Source organism: Columba livia, chromosome 6, assembly GCF_036013475.1.
Source record: "Columba livia isolate bColLiv1 breed racing homer chromosome 6, bColLiv1.pat.W.v2, whole genome shotgun sequence".
NCBI classification, from domain to species: Eukaryota; Metazoa; Chordata; class Aves; order Columbiformes; family Columbidae; genus Columba; species Columba livia.
Window position 1 is genome coordinate 13,364,719 of NC_088607.1, and position 16,263 is coordinate 13,380,981.

The window sequence follows — 16,263 nt, forward strand, 5'->3', positions numbered from 1 at the left end:
GCTCTGCTGGGAGGTCTTGCACTCCTATACCAAATGAAGCTGCTGCTGTTGTGATTTCAAGTATGCAACACTTTGCCTTAATGGCGTTCCTTCCTGTTTTACCACTGAGATACAGGTACACATCAGAGGGAGGACTATGAACGTTTTAGGTAGTCGTGTGACCTAGGAACTTGTTTCACGCCTTCAGATCAGAACACGGGTCCATGGAATGGTGGCTTGAGCTGTGTCACTGAGTGTGGTCCTGAGCAAAGCCAGATCAGCCATTTCATCCTGGCCTGGCTCCAGGTGGTCTGTGTAGATGCATTGGTAGGGAGGGATGTGTTGTCTGCTTCCTAATTCTGGCCTATTTCTTTTTCACAGAAGTAACACCAGTGTACGCTTGGTCTATACAGGAGCTGCAATTAAAATTTATTGCAATAATTAGCACAAAACCTGACATATGCCACAGTCCAATTTTGTGGATGTGCCATGTGGGTATATTTGACTTATGTCATTGTGAGCATTGAAACATCTCCATCTTTGGAGTTTAACACAGTGAATTCTGGACAGCAACTCTACACCTCAGATTATGAGTAGGGATAAAGAAGAATCCCACATCCAATTGACCATGGCAAATCCAATTCAAACTGCAAAGGGATATTTTTCCTCCCATTAGGCAGAATGTGATTAATTTCCCATGTGGAAAATTGTTCAAGACAGACGTGCTCATAAATTATGGCATAAGAGATCCTATTACTACAAGCTCCATCAAAACCTACTGTGCCTCCCAAAATAGGAATAAGAAGTTAATTATATTAACAGCCTTTCTTGTTATTTGATATGTGACTGACATAGACTGTAAGCTTATTTTCTGCCAGATTGGAGCCTTCATTTAAGGATGAATGCTTTGGAATTTGTGGACATTAACAATAATCCTCGCTTTCTGACATTTGAAATTAAAAATGTTAGAAGAAAGTTCTTAAAATAGGGGATTGAAAGCCAATAGGTGCAAATGAGCCCACAGTTTAAAATGACGCATCCTCTTGGGATGAAGACTTAAAAGCTTCATATCCAAAAAGAAACATGGTTTTACCAGCAAGGATTCTTGAAGGATCTATTCTAGAATCTGTGCTGTTCAACCCAGGATCTGTAAAAAAGAGTGTTAGTGATGTAACTCATCTAGGTGATCACAAAATTTATTTAGGATACTTAAATTTGGAGCTGACTGCAAAAAGTTGGAGAAGGATCTCATTATATTGATGGTAAAAAGGCAGTTCAGTGATGGCAAGCACAAAGCAGTGCTGTGGGGTGGGAAAAAGGATCATTGCATTCTAGCAAGGAGATGTCAGTAGTTCTGAGGATGTTTTCTGAGAACTGCAGCTCAACAGTCAGCAGCAGCTAGAAAGCCAAAGGTGGTGTTAGAGAGAATTAGGCAATGCATGGGGAACAAAACCCAGAGCTTCAGCTGTGGAAATCCATGATTTCCCCATGTCGTGAATACCACGTGCAGGTCTGGTTGTTGCCTCTCAGAAAGGAGATATAATAAAGTACCATGCTGAGAAGTATGATAAAGGTGATAACAGAGGTGAATTGGCTTCTATATGAGGGGAATAAATAGACTGAAAGTCTTCAGTCTGGAACAAAGGCAGTGGTTGGGATACAGTAGAAGTTTGTGAAATCACAAAGAACTTGACAGAGTGAGGAGGACGTGGTTATTTTTATTTACCAGAATGCAAAAACCAGGTGCAGCCTGCGAAATTTGGAAAGCAAGCTTAAAGTGGACAAAAGGAAGTATGTAACCACATGCTGTGTGATTAAATTATTAAATTCATTTCCAGAGAACTCTGTAGAGACCACAGTATCTGTGGGTTCAAAAATGTACTAAAGCAGTTTCTGCAGGATGGAGCTAACACTCATCTAAAAACTATTTTCTAATTCTGAAAAAGTTGAGCCACTGATATGCAGGAACGGGGAGTGTGTCAGGAGAAGGATCCTATTACACATGTCCTGTTCTTGAATTTCTTGCCTTTTACTGGCTGTCCTTGTGGACAGGGAGCTGGACCACAGAGATCTTTGACCCAACCAAATGCAACACACTTGCCTCACTGCAACAAAGTAGACTAGATCTTCTGTCACTTTTTAGTGTGTTAGCTACCAGTGAAGCTGTATGCTTGGATAGTAGCATAGATGGTGATCCTCCATCTAGAAGTGGAGGAGATGGCATCTGTCCATTCTTGACCTTCTACTTGGAGACCACAGGTCTGCAGGCTGGACCACCTCAGAGGGGTTGTCTGAGGTACCCAATAGTGGGACTTTGTACCTCTGGCTGGCCCTGCGTAGCACTGCACACCAGGACATAAAGGCAAACAGCATTTGGGGAGCTGCCATTCCTGTGTGGTGGCACAGGGAGAGAAAGACGAGTTTGTTTGGTGGTGTGGATTTTGTTAGCAGTCAGCCCTGTTTGGCTGCTCGGTGTCTCTGTGGCTTCAGATGCAATTAATCAGGGCTCGAAAGGGTAATTATCAGCTCACATTCCTGATTCAGATTTCTGTGCCTATTCATGATACTGTTTTTTCTTTAATTTAGCAATAAAGTTGGGGTTATTTTCATGTTTTTATGCTGCTGGCCCAGTGATCCTTATTAGAAATAAAAAATAACACAACATCGGTTTTCAGTCCACCTTTTTTTTTTTTTCTTCTCCCTGGGAAATCAAAAGGCCATGTTAACTGTGAAAGGGAAACGAAAGCGTGCATAGTCCTGGGGTCCTGCTGTCACCTTGGCTGAAGGCACTTTTCCTTTCATGGGGCGAGTAATTGCTTAGAGCATTAATCCCTGAAAGAGGCTTTTTATTCTGCAGTGGGCAAAGCTGTTGACATCTGACAGTGCACCTTGCTGAACCCTGGAGAAGATGGCCCTGGAAAGCTGGGGATGCTCAGCATCCTAAGCTCCAGCGCATCGGCTCTACCTTTGAGGTGCACTTGCACCATTAACACTGTGTTTACTTGCATGTGGAGGAACCAAGAGGGATTTTTCAAGGAGATTGTCCTCAGCTGTCTTCTGGCATCAGCAGGCACTGCTGGTGCCAAGTTGCACCTGACCGTAGTTTGGATTAAGTGACCTGATCTGGAAGCAGCTGAAGTGAAGGAGCTGGGTGTGAAGGAGGCTGGTTATCTGACAAGTAATTATAAAATCATTTCCCTGTTCCTGTGCATTTGCTGAGCTGTGGTACCTGCTGGTGTGAGTGCTCTTAGTTGTGCAGCTGATGTGGAGCAATCTCAGGGAGCTTTGCTGTCCCTGGGAGGCTGAATGACAGAACACTGGCTCGTGTTGGTGCCGGCTACATGTGCCCATGTGGATCACCGTGTCCCTGCCTGCCAAAGGAGTGGGTGAGACATGTATCCATCAGCAGGGAAGGGGCAATAGGGGTGGTTTCATGGTCAAGAGTTACAGAGGAGGTGCTGCTGGGTGGCCTGGCCACTGACATCACCCAAAGGTGGTTTCATCAGGTGTTGTAGCCGGATTGCACATCCCAGCTGGGTTATTGCACTGCAGGCTCAGAGGAGGCAGGGGAGGGAGTGCAGGTCTGACTTCAGTGCAGGGAGGTGGAAATGTGACTGCACCAGTCAGCTCCCCAAGTTGTGCCGGAAATGACAGTGTCCATCCCTCTTTTCCTGGAACCCACAGAAATCAGCCATTCCTGCCTTAAAGCACAAGCTCATGAGCCTTTGAAATCAACAGTAGCTTTGTTATGGACCAGAGCAGGCAGAGAGGAAATCCCTACCAGAGATTGTCTTAATGACACAGAAAGACATAGTAAAAAGATATGTCTGGAACCAGAGAATGATGCCTGTGGTTTGAGATGGTGTCTTGGTCTGCAGATGAGTTCCTGACTCAGAGGCTGGCCAGCTTTGGTCTGGTAGTCATTCAACAGCTTGCTTCAGTGGCTGTCATCATCTACTGAAAATTCAGTTTAAAACTACTCAGAAGTTTCTCTTGGAGGAGTCCAGGAGAACACTTCCATTTGGAAAAAGAGAGCAGTGCTCTGTTTTGCGAAGCACAGGGGATTTTGTTTCTGAATACTGCTCTCTGAAACTGTAGCTGGCGAGTTCCAGCCTCTGACAGGGACAGACACCTAGTTATGTTTGCCGCCACGTTGTTTGTTTGTTTAATTTCTGTGTTAATTGGTGCCTTCCAAATACCACAACTACTCTGAGAAAGCAGTGTCCCTGCCAATCTGGCTGCTGAATTTCACCTCCTGTAATGTGGGACATGTGTACCTGGCAGCTGACTTAATCAAGATCTTCTACAGGAGCGAATTTTGCCTCATTTGTGGCAGAAATCAAGGATTTGTTTTTTATTAGAATAAATATTTGAACAGAAAGATTTTTCTGGCCCCAGGTGCTAAGGTAGATGTATTTTCATTATGCATGTGATCAGCAGAGGGATCTAGGGACTGGCTTTATTACTTTCATTGGTATGTGCTCATTTTGTGACCTTGTGAAGCCACCTTTGCACCCCTACCCCTCATTTTCTACCTGCAATGTTCCTCTAAGAGTGTATGCCCTAGCACTGTGTTATTGTATGACCTACCTCCTAGTAAGAATAATAACTTTGATCTACGTGGGGTAAGTGCAAATATTATTTTATTCACAGCTCCAGTTCTCAACCAGCTTAAGGGTGGAGTGTCCCAAGCAGTGTTATTGCCAGTCACGCCAAAGGATGTGGCTAGGGCCTTACTGAGCTTTTCCAGTGTTGTTTGGCAAGGGTGCAGTGCAAATCCACCTCCCTCCAATGACCTTGCTGCAAGGTCTTCAACCCCCGTGGTTGTAGCTCAGAAGCTCCCTAGGCAGTGTCTTGGGCTCATTGTCACACCACCGTGTGCGTTAATGACAAGTCTCATAAGAGTTTATAAGACACTGCAAATGTTTTAATAGGCTGAATTCGTTAAGGTTCCTGCTTTAAAAGATTGAGGTGGGAGCATATGGCCCTTCAGCGATGGCCCATAGCACCAAGTGTCAGTAGATAAACTCCTGTTGATTTCAACACTCCTCAGAGAGGAAAGTGGTACTTTTTAAAAAAAAAAAAAAAAAAAAAAAGCAGAGGAAGAAATTAGTTACTGTAGCTAAAGGGTCATGGTCTTGCCCTTCAGGAAGAGTGTTTTTCATGGATAAGGGGGCACAAATGTATTTGAGGGCCACTTGCCTTTTCCCACTTGGGGCCAGGAGCTGGAGTTGCTTGCATGATATGAGCATGTTCACCAGCAAATACGTGATACAAACAGGGGCTTCAGGTTCCCAAACTCATTGGACCAATGTACAGTGATCCATGTCATTCCCACACTGGCCAGGGAGTGAAAGTTACTCTTGAACAGGGTTGTGCAGACTCTCTGTGGACCACTGGTGATTTGGAAATCACAGGTTAGAAGCCACTAACTACCTAGGTGAAAGCAGGACATGGATGAAAACCAAGTGCTTCAAAAATGAGACATAGTGATTGACATTTTTCTGATCAGTTTGATCTAGATTTTTGGATTGTTATTAATACCTAAGCCCTGATGCTTCTGCATGTTTGTTAGATTACTTGGTCCTGGAAGTCTGAAAATGGATCTTTTTGGAGGATGTTTAACAAAACTCAGGGTGTAGTGGATGTGTAAGTGTTGCTATTCTTCTCTTAGGGGAGAAATACACATAGGCAAGGGAGATCTGCATAGGTTTTCCTGTTTTTCTGTACCTTTTGCTCCCAGTGTAGCAAAGACTTTATGCAAAGAGGGGACACTCCTGCATCCTCTGTGTGAGGAAGCCGTGATGTTTCCTAAGGCGACATTTCTCGGATGTTTTGATAATGTGACCCTCCTTTGGCTCCTTTTCTCTGTGTGACTGTGAATTATCATCAGGTTGGTTCCTTCAGGTGAGGGAGAGCTGGTGTTGCTCGCTGCAGGTATGAATACTATTCTCCCTCTCCCCTCAGACAAACTGACTGCTTTCTGCAATTAAAAGAAGTTGGCTGTTTGCAGGCTAATGTAGTACTTAAAACCAGTAATTAGAAATGAGTTCACTTTCCACGTGGGGAAGCTGAGCTCTGTGGTTCAAGGAGGCACCAGTTTCACTGCAGAAACTGAAGACTTTACTCACTGAATCAACACTCCCAACATTTTGCAACCATTCACAGACTGGGAAATTCAATTTTAAGGGATGTGGGGACTTCTGCTCACACTGAGATCCTCTTGAGTGGGGTAGATGGTTTACTTCCCTGTACTCTGGTGTAAAGTTCATAGAATCATAGAATAGCAGGTTGAAAGGGACCACAGGGATCAACTGGTCTAACCTTTCCAGGTAAAAGCATGGTCTAGACAAGGTGGCCCAGCACCCTGTCCAGCTGAATCTTGAAAATGTCCAACATCGGGGAATCCACCACTTCCTTGGGGAGATTATTCCAGTGGCTGATTGTGGATCTCTTTGGTGCATACAGACCGATGCATAGAAAGCCACCCTGCAGTAAGAAAACTGAAAGGATAATTTTGTAGCACTTCTGTCTGTTCTTTCCAGACCAAACACTGCATAACTTGCCTGTCCCGCAATTTCTGCCTTGCTTTGGAGAGGTGGGAGATTTGCAGCTGGGTCAGCTGTAGGGGAGATTACAGGAGGAGTGGGTTGTCTGGGTGATAGCAGCAGGACAGAGAGCAACATGAAGTAGCTCTTGGATTGTGCAAAACACTGCAGAACAGTAACAGAGCTGTTAGTTTGAGATTTGCAACCCATAACCCCCATCTGTCACTCCTGAATCTCAGCATCTGTGCTCAGGGTTTTTCTCCTCCTTCCAGCTGTGCCTGGTGCTTCCATTCCCAAAGTCTGTGCTAGCAAAGCTGTTCTAGAGGCGATACTGGCGTCCCTGGAGGAGAGAAGCCACCCATACAGACAGTGGAAGTCAGGCAGTTTCAGAGGTAGCTCTTTGCTGGTGAGGAATCCAGCTTCACCTCTTGCCTGTCCTTTTTGTTTTCTTGTAACTGTTCACATAAGGGCATATGCTGCTTATCACTCCTAATGGAGGAAGATTTCTCTTCCTCGTGATACTTTTATAATCAAGCCATGTTATTGCCCATGCTTTATTGCTTCTTGATTATTTTGTTTAACACTGCAGCTTATACACATTAAAAACCAGGATCCAAGTGTGGAAGGACACCCTCACCACCATCCACCATATCTCAGGGCAATATTGTTATTGCCTGTGTTGGCTTTCCTGTCTGCCTCATCTGTCTCCATCACCTCTTGTCACCTTCTATAGTAATTCCTACTGATTAGCAAAGGTCTTTATCAACTGAGACTGTCAGCCAAGTTCAGCCAACAGTTCTGACTCTGTCATGAGTTTCTACTTATTAAAAAAGTCCTTCCCTCTTCCACCAGTGGAAACAGTATGAATCATTTCCCTCCCCTTTCTTTGTTGGGAGCAAATGCCATCAATGTTAGGACCCTGGCACTGGATTTCTGACTCCAGGAAATCATGGATGAGACAATCCATGGAAACTGGGATCCCCATATAAAAGTAAGACATTATTTTAGAAGTAACACACCTCTTTTTTGACTGCTGTCAGGCTGCTGTCTGATTGACAATCACATATACTTCCATGAGAAAAACAAAATTCCTCTGTCCCATAGTGCTGTGCTGTTATCTGTTTTACATTGCAAGGTGACAGCACATCTTTAAATGCTCCATTTGGTAGTTATGTTGTGTGACAGGTGACTGAGAGTCTCGGGCAGGATCTGGGGTGGATGTCACACACAACTTAAATGGCTTGAGGGGAATTTGTGTCATATCTGATTGCACATCTATGCTTCTTCGGTATATAAAAATAATAACAGGTATGTGTAAGGAGTAGAAGCCTTTGTAAATAGTTTAGCCACAAAATGGTTTTGGTTGCACTGGAGGAAGCTGCTGAGCCCAGGAGAACCTGTAACTCCATGAGGACTCAATTCTTTACTCTTTTTTATTGATGTGACCTCAGTGTAATTGCAAAAATAGTTTGAGCTCATTGCAGAGTCTGTCTCTGAGAAGTTGATTTTTTTTGTCAATACAAACACAGACGTAGTATCTCCTGGGGTCTCAGGTAAAAAGAGAAGCAACAGCACAGAAACGAGAAAAACGTGAAAAGGCAGAAACAGGAGCTCTTCCCTGCTCTCAGGAGACAGCTGACTGATAGAGCCTCCACAGCTGGAGCTCCTGTAGTTGGAGGCAGCATATGTCTCTTTTAAACACAAATCAGATGAGACGTTACAGTATTTTTAATGTGTCCATTAGTATTCAGGCTGTCCGTTGTTGAATATTTATCATATGGTTTGCTTCACATACCGCCCTCTGAAGTATGATGACAGTACTTGAGGTAGAAGATCAAATGCGAATACACATTTGTCTGTTGTCCCTGTGACACTGGGCTTAGGCTCTTCCAAACCTTTGACAGACACTCCTTGCTTGCATGAAACAACCGGTCTCCTTAGATCAATCGATCACCTGGGCGTCACTTGAAAGGAAGCTCAAGCATTAGGCTATGGACTCTTCTGGTGTGTTCAGCACAGACTTGTAGGCTAATGAGAGGACTGAAGTGTTGGGATGCTTTAAAGACTACTGTTCTTGAGGTCCACATCTCCTGTTTGAATCTGTGCTACTCTAAGTATGAGGTTATGCAGGAATAAAGTGTTATTCAGAGGTTACCTTTCAGCTTGCAGAACCAGCAGCTGACAGATAGTCTCCTGCATAGCTTTATTCTTCCCACTTTGTGCACCCGCTATGTATAGAGGAGGAAACTGAGGTCTTGTGGGAGAAGAGGTGTGTGGTCACGGCATTAAAGACTACATCTATATATCTACAGAGAGATGAAGGGATGACTTAAGATGTCCCCTACAATGCTAAACCTGATACTTTGCCTCTTATCCGCATCAATTTCCTAGGAATAATATTTTCTTTAAAGAAAAAAGGATAAAAATAAATATTGTTATCCTGCATTAGCAGCAGGGCTGGAGCCCCGTGTCTTCCCCACGTCTCTCTTTCCCAGCGCTGCAGTCCTCAGTGTCCTTCCAAAAATGTGCCAGACCTCCCTTGGCCTGGCTTGAGTCTGGCACATTGATGAATGAAATATTTGCATGAGGCAGCGCCATCCTGCATAGCCTATAGCTTCCCATTTGAGTCTGAGACAGGCTTCCCCTTCACTTCATAGCTGGGCTGCAGCATGGCTAAAAGCTGCTTGTTGTTCTCTAAAACAGGGATATAGTGCCTGAGAAGGCTTAAAAGAGCTGCAGTAAAATTCAGGAGAGAGGAAGCAGCACTGTGTATATTCACGCAGAAGTAGATCCTTTCCTTAGAGATGTGGAAACTACCCAGAGGAAAAGCCAAGCAGCACGTAAACCACTGCTCCACCCTCACGAGGAAGTTGCCCGGGCTGTTCTGCATTTACTGGCCACCTCAGGACTTCCTCACTTCGTGTTAGCGCTGCATGAAATTCTCCTTTCCACTGCCTTCCCGAGGGCTTCTCGCTGGCTCTTACATGTCCCCACTGCTCAGTTGTCTGCTCACCATTTATTTCTTTGTTACGTAAAGCTTTCCATTAGTGGGTTCTGTGTCCAGTGCACACACTTGGAGAATGTAAAGAGTACACAGTGTGGGTCTGTCACGTTACTTTCCTTTTCCAGTCCCATGGGACCTCCCCTGCTTTTGAAGGAAGACCAGTACAAATGGGGGAACTGGAGAAGGCAGTAGTAATTCCTACTGGATCTGCAGTGATTCCTGCTGGTCAGTTGTGATGGATTAGTCCGAGTTTCTATTAGCACAGTGTGTCTTCCCAGAAAAGGGGAGAAGCTGTGCTTCTGGGAATCTGTCCCTCCTTCGAGACGCTTCAGGACCTCTGGCAATGGGACTTCTCTGCCTGAGGGCTCTCAGGATTTGTGGAAGGGTCCCTCCTTACTGCTCACCAGAACTGGATGTGCTTGCAGTGCCTTTGTTCTAATTCTTGCTTTTTTCCTTGTTGACTGCTACTCCATGGTGCTCTAAACTACTCAGCCTTCTCCAGATTTCAGTTTTGAATGTCATATTGGACTGGGCAGCTACGGATCTTCCCCACAGCCTCACTGAACCTTTTCCAGCTTCCAATAACAGAGCGAAAATCTTTCTTTTTCTGAAAGAATAAAAATGGAAGCACCTTCTGGGCCTTGGTTCATCCTAACACCAAAGCCATACTGATATTTTCCATTTCCATTTAAGGACTGAATTAAGACTGATCATATCCTGGGGTCTTTTTTGTACTCCGTGTTTAATATAACATTCTTTATTATATTTATCTTTTTTCTTATGTTTGAGTCTTTCATTTATTATGTTACTTTGAAGACTGGGCCTCCCTGTAAACTGTCTTTTTTAGGAAAGCTGAATTGCATTTACAGGAGATCTTTAATGTGTTTAAGTCTTTGGTTCCTTTATGTTTTTATATGGTCACCAGTTCAGCTTTTAACTTGTGGCTTGAACTGAAAACAGGAAAGCAAGAAAGTGAGAATATTTCCAAAAAGTTACTTTCTCTTTGCAGTATATTTATAAAAGTTGCAAAGAAATACCAAGATCTCCCACACCGGCTTTGCTGGAGCACTGAGAAAGGAATTAGTCTTTTCTCTACAGCTTCATCCACATCCCTTCCCCCTAAAAAAGAGACTTACTGCAGTTACGCAGTACAAGTACAGTGTGATCCTGGAGGTTATCAGAAATCGTAAGAAATGTTTTGGAAGTGCAGGTAGTTCTCTGCATTTACCAGGCAGAGAAGCAGGAAAGCAGCAAAGATTTGGTGTGTCCGAGGTTGGTTGTCACGGGGTGATGGGAGTGCCACTTTCCTTCTCCAGCAGCTTTTGACTAAATTGCTCAAGCTCAGATGAGCATCTCAGACACCTATTGAAGATTTCCCCTGTGCTCTGTGACCACGTGGCATCACATCGTACAGGGATTGCTCAGCACATCTTTGTAATGAGATAACCACAGGGAACCCAGAGAGATAAGTTTATGGCACTAGGAAATGGCTTTACCTCACAGGACAAACTGGTTTGCTGCCAGAATTGGGGATGGAGATAAACCACTTTCTCTTGTCTGCAACAAAAGGCTTTAACACTTTCCGGATCAGCAGCTGTGAAGGAAAAGGCAACCAAAAGGGGCAGAGTCTGGGATTTTTGAGAGTCTCTGCTACTGGACTGTTAAAGGCTGCCATTTCATTAACCTCTCAGCTTGTGTAATCATGACATAATCAAAGCCACATATTCAGATTTTGGATCTGATTCCTTTTCCTAGTCCATTTTCTTATCCCATGATCTATGGATGAGTATCTCTTTTGCCTGTTGGCAGAAGTCGTTTGGAGCAGAGGGTGGTGTATATGTCAGTGGCTTTTTTACATAGACATTTCATGGACTAAATAATGCTGGCAGATACTGTTTTCTTCCACCACAAGGAGAACATATAATTTATTCTTGTCTCATTGCATTGAAAGAAATACAGTGCAAAAGAAAAGGGAAAGAAAATCACCAAAAAAGGATATGAAGATATAAACCCTTCAAGCCAAAAAAATACCAACTCCATTACATCCTTGTGTGTGGGGAAACTCAGCTCCTAGATTATTTTGATAAACTTTGTTACAATCAGTTTCACACAAAACCCAGCAGTTTGTTTAATCTTAACTGGCTTGCAGAAATGTCATCCAGTAAGGACACTGAGGTTATTATTTTTTTTACTTTCAAGAAAAGAGAGTTTGTTTATTTTTCTTCTATTATTTGGTTTCCCTCTGTAGATTTATAAGGGCTGTGTCACCAACAGCCTTGTATTTGCTCCTGAGCTGGCTGTGTGGTTTGTCTGCCTGCAAGGGCAGGAGCATCCACAGTGGGAGGCAGCTGAGTGGGGTGTAGATGGAGCCCACATCCCACCCCAGAGATGCTCCCTGTGCTGCCAGCATGGATGTGCCAGAGCAGCACCGAAGTGGAAGTGAGTTGTAGTACAGTGTCGGTCCATTCCAGGAAAACTTCAGTACTAAAACGGAACCAAAACTTTTTGTGTTATCTGCAGGATGATATCAGAAAAACTCCCACTGCCCTCATGAGTCAGTGTCCCCTTTCAGCAGCTCACACAAGCAGAGCTCCAGTGGCAGTTGCTGAGGTTTCACAGAGCTGCTGTGCCTGTGGTAGTTGTTGGCTGTGTCCTGCATCTTCCATGCAAACTTAATACCAGCAGCATGCAGCTGCAAGAATTGCCATGCATGCTCCCGTACAAGCTGTTGCCCCATGTCCCTCCATCGCCTGCCCCGCAGTGTGTTTCCGGACAGTTTGCCCCGAGGGCAGGAGCAGATCTGCTGCTCAGACATCCTCCACGTGTACCGTCCTGTCTGTCTTGTAGTGATGGAGGGCCACAGTCACACAAAGCTGCTGCAGTGTGAACCACATCAGTACTGGGACTCCTGCATCACAGAGTGTAACGGAGTTGCAGAGCTCAGCCACCAACACTGCCAACAGCCATGGTTAGAGCTGGGGATGGAACCCTGTCTACCAACCTTTCTTCTCAGTGCTGTTGCACTATCCCCCATGGTAGGCAATGCCCCTAACCCTCCTCTTTCATCTGTTCCCTCCTCAGGTAAGATCCTGTTCCGGAGGAGCCACGTCCGAGATGTAGCTGTGAAGAGGCTGAAGCCCATCGACGAGTACTGCAGGGTAAGAGCTCCAGGGGGTGTCTGGCAGCTCTTCTGGGAGGGGTTTACAGCCACCACCAGCACTGGGATACTGCTAAGAACTTTATCTGTGTTGAGTCTGTTGTAAGGAAGGATGGTCCTTCCCAAACACCCCCAGGACTAACAGGGTAGATTAAAACAGAAGCTACTGTTTGCTCCAAGGGTATCCGTAGCATTTGCCTCTGCAAACTTTATGCATGAGGTTGGTTGCCTCATTTGCTCAGTAAAGATTGTAAGTCTTGTCTGCCCTAAATGTGGATTTTTTTTTTCTACTTCAGCCTCAATGAATGCAGGAATTGAGCAGGCAGAGAGGCACAACTAAAATGATGTTTTCTTCTGTTTCCTGCTTGTCTGTCCCCCAGTGCTGTGCGAGGGACAGGGCCAGCTGGTGCAGCACTAGGGTGGACCAGCGGCTTCCAGGAGTGCTTCTCCTGACGACTGAAAGCCTGGAAGAAATCTATCACAGGACAGAAAAGCATGGCTATGTTGGGAAAAACGTTAAGTCACCTAATCTTTCCTCTCTAGCTTAGAGTTTATGCTTTGATGATAATTAATCCTCTGACAGTAGATTAAAAGTCATTTCTAAGCAAATCCAGTTTTTGTAGAGATATTGAGCACGTCAGTAAGTGCATAATTTAAACCCCAGACTTCCTCTCTTATTTCCCATGGGGGTTTCTTTCCGTTTTTAGAAAGCCAGAGGAGCAGGTGGAGGGGAAAATATACATTCCCAAGAACTTCTCCAGTCAGACATTTGCTCATCCAAAATTGGGAGCAGATCGCCGAAGTGCCTGAGGCGTGCTGGAGGGGGGCAGTGAAACCCATGCCATCTGCACCCCCCAGGCGAGGAAGCTGCCATTAAAGTCTTATCTCATGAGATCAGGCTGTCTTGTGCAACAATTAACGCACTGTCTTCCTGCCGGCGGCCTAACGGCTCTCTTTAAAATATGTAGAGTCTTACTGTGTCCCAGCCATGCTCCTTCAGACAGGAACTGCCCGCGACGGGAGCGGTGAGGGCTGATGTCAGGGTTCACCCAGCAGATGCGTGATGGAGAAAGCAGTGACTTACGCCAGGGTGCAGCTGCTTCTCTGGGACCCGATTGTCTGTGCCCCAGACAGACCCAGCCTGGCCAGGACTGCTGGTGTCCCGCCGGTCATGGCCGAGGGGTGTGTTGTGGTGTCGGCTGCTGGCATGTTCATTGACACTGTGGTGCTGTGATTGCCACCCTCCTCCTGGCTTCCTTTTTTCTCTCCTGGAGAAGTCTGGCTCAGTTCGCTTTGGTTCAGATGGTATGGGGAAGATTTGCTGCTGCACAGCTCGGAGACATGGCTGAATGTTTCCCCAAAGCCAAGCTGTTTTGTTAATCTGTTTATTAATAGGGACTGTTTTTATGAGGATAGACCCAGCTGTATTAGGTTAGACTCCAGTTTCCTCCAACCCATTGTCTCCAATCTCCAGCAGCAGCTACAGTGGTATCCAACAAAGAGTATGAACCCAAGGTAAACGTTTAGTGACTTCTCCAGAATATTATCCCAGCTTCCAGTGATCACTGGCTCACAAGTTTCTTTTGCCTGATGTAGTGTCTTTTTACTTCATTTGCAGTTTACTGTAATTTGTATTTAATTTGCCCCAGTACTTCACAGTTGAAGATGCTTAAATCTGGGTGGCATTGGAAAGTGAAGTTCATAATCACTAAAAAGCCTGAGCAGGCATTGCATCTCATGTCTGCTTGGGTGCTTCAAGAAGGCCACATCTTCCGTAGTGTCTTTCTGCATGTGAGTGTCATGTCTTTAAGTAAAGAAGGTCTTGGCTTCCACCTCCCTGGGTTTTATCTTTTTGGAGCATGTGTCACTGCGGTTGTGCCTGAACAGTCTGGGCTGCAGGCAGGTGGCAACTTCGGCCAGTGCTGGCAAGTAAAGCAATGCCAAGTCGTTTTTTCCATGCCCTGCATTTGACTCCAAAGCCATGCCTGGATGTTAATTTGTGCCCAGTGTGGATGGTAGGCAAGCTTGTCCCCACTCTTCAAAAACAGTATAGAAGTAGCTGTGATGTCCTGGCTCTCAACAGATCCAGTTACAGGCTGATTTCTTCACCTTGTGCTACAGCTTCCTCCTAATTACAGGGAGTAAATGAAGATAGTAGTTGGTCATGCCATTGCCTGGCACCAGATGTACCCAGTCATTCTTATAATCCCACAGAACACCCTTGGCAACTTGTGTAAATAAACAGAGGGACCTGAGAGTTGCAACTCATACCTCTCCCAACCTTTTTAAGTCTGCATATTTTATGAGAGTAAGTTTTTCTTTTGAACATTTGTGGTTCATCCAATTTGCATTTATTCAAAGAATGATTGTCCTGTGTTATTGCTGTTCCAAGCCTGGTCCAGCATATGAAAATCTATAAGGCTGAAAATAAGGGACTGAATTTCAAAGGTACAAAGAATTTAGGGCAACAGCTTGTAGAAGGAAAGCTTCCTGGTACAGTGAAGTTAGTGGTAGTTCTGTTACTGACCTTCAGCATGGGCAGGATTTTATCTCTGGGGCTTAGCAAAGGCTTAGAATTCAGAAGTGCTTTCTTGGTACCTTCACTGAAGGTCACCACTTTCAAGGTTTCTGGGAACATGGTCTGTATAACCTTACTGTAATCGTTCTGTCCCAATATGAAGTTAACCAGGAATGACAGAAAATTGAGTGATGAGTCTGAACCTGAGGGGCCTCACTTCACCAGCTTCAACCAGACACAGAGGGTCTCTCTCCATTCAGCTGTAACTACACATGGAACCCGAGTGGGTTGCTTAGCTCTGACACTAACTCTGGAAAGCTAAAGTGAAATCCAATGAATGCTCCCTTGGTGTAAGAAGGGAAAATCGATTTTTTTTTTTTTTTTTTTTTTTTTTTTTTCTAATAAAATAATATTGCAACTGTTACCTACTTTGTATCAGCTACAGGTGCATGTTCTTTTTAGCATGACTTGAGAGTGGGATCATGGCCACCTCTTTGGAAGTGTTAGCTGATTTCTGCATTTATTCCCCTGTCCAGGGGATGTTTTGACTCTTTAGAGAATTGTATAGAACTGTAGAATAAGAGCATTGATTTTGCAAATTTGGTTCTACTTCTATAGAAGAAGGGTGCAAAGCTTATGTCCTGTGCTAGTCCTAAAATGTGTAGGCAGACAACATGCTTAATTTTGAAAAATTTGGAGAGTTATGCTGGAATGATGTGGGTGAAGTTGATGGAGAAAATCTGACGTGATACTTAATTGAATAAATGAGACAATTAGACCTTTGTCCTCTGGAATCTGTGAGGAAGCAGAGGGAGGTGGGTTCAGATGCAAAGTCTGTGGTAATATTTTTGCCAGATGAGGGTTCTCTGTCCATTTCATCTGCCCTGTAAGAATGAAGCACAGATGGGCCCTGGCAGATGAGCGGTGCAAATGTTTGACCATTTGTTGTTTTGTTTGTGCAGACTGTCTCTGACAGAGCGTGGTGATTTGCATGGCTGAGAAGCAGGTCTGACTTCTGCTGTTTGGATGTGTTGTGGCTCCTGTGCCAGCACAGGAG

The 16,263-nt window shown here is 44.7% G+C and overlaps 1 protein-coding gene across 9 annotated transcripts in view; it reads left to right on the forward strand.

Moving 5' to 3' along the window:
* SH3PXD2A (SH3 and PX domains 2A) overlaps nt 1-16,263 on the forward strand; it is a 259,091-nt gene that overhangs the window by 95,528 nt on the left and 147,300 nt on the right. For all 9 annotated transcript variants that reach the window (XM_065067108.1, XM_065067106.1, XM_065067104.1 and 6 more), the window contains one exon: nt 12,613-12,689. In XM_065067108.1, coding sequence (XP_064923180.1) covers nt 12,613-12,689 — 77 coding nt within the window. The remainder of the gene's footprint in view (nt 1-12,612; nt 12,690-16,263) is intronic.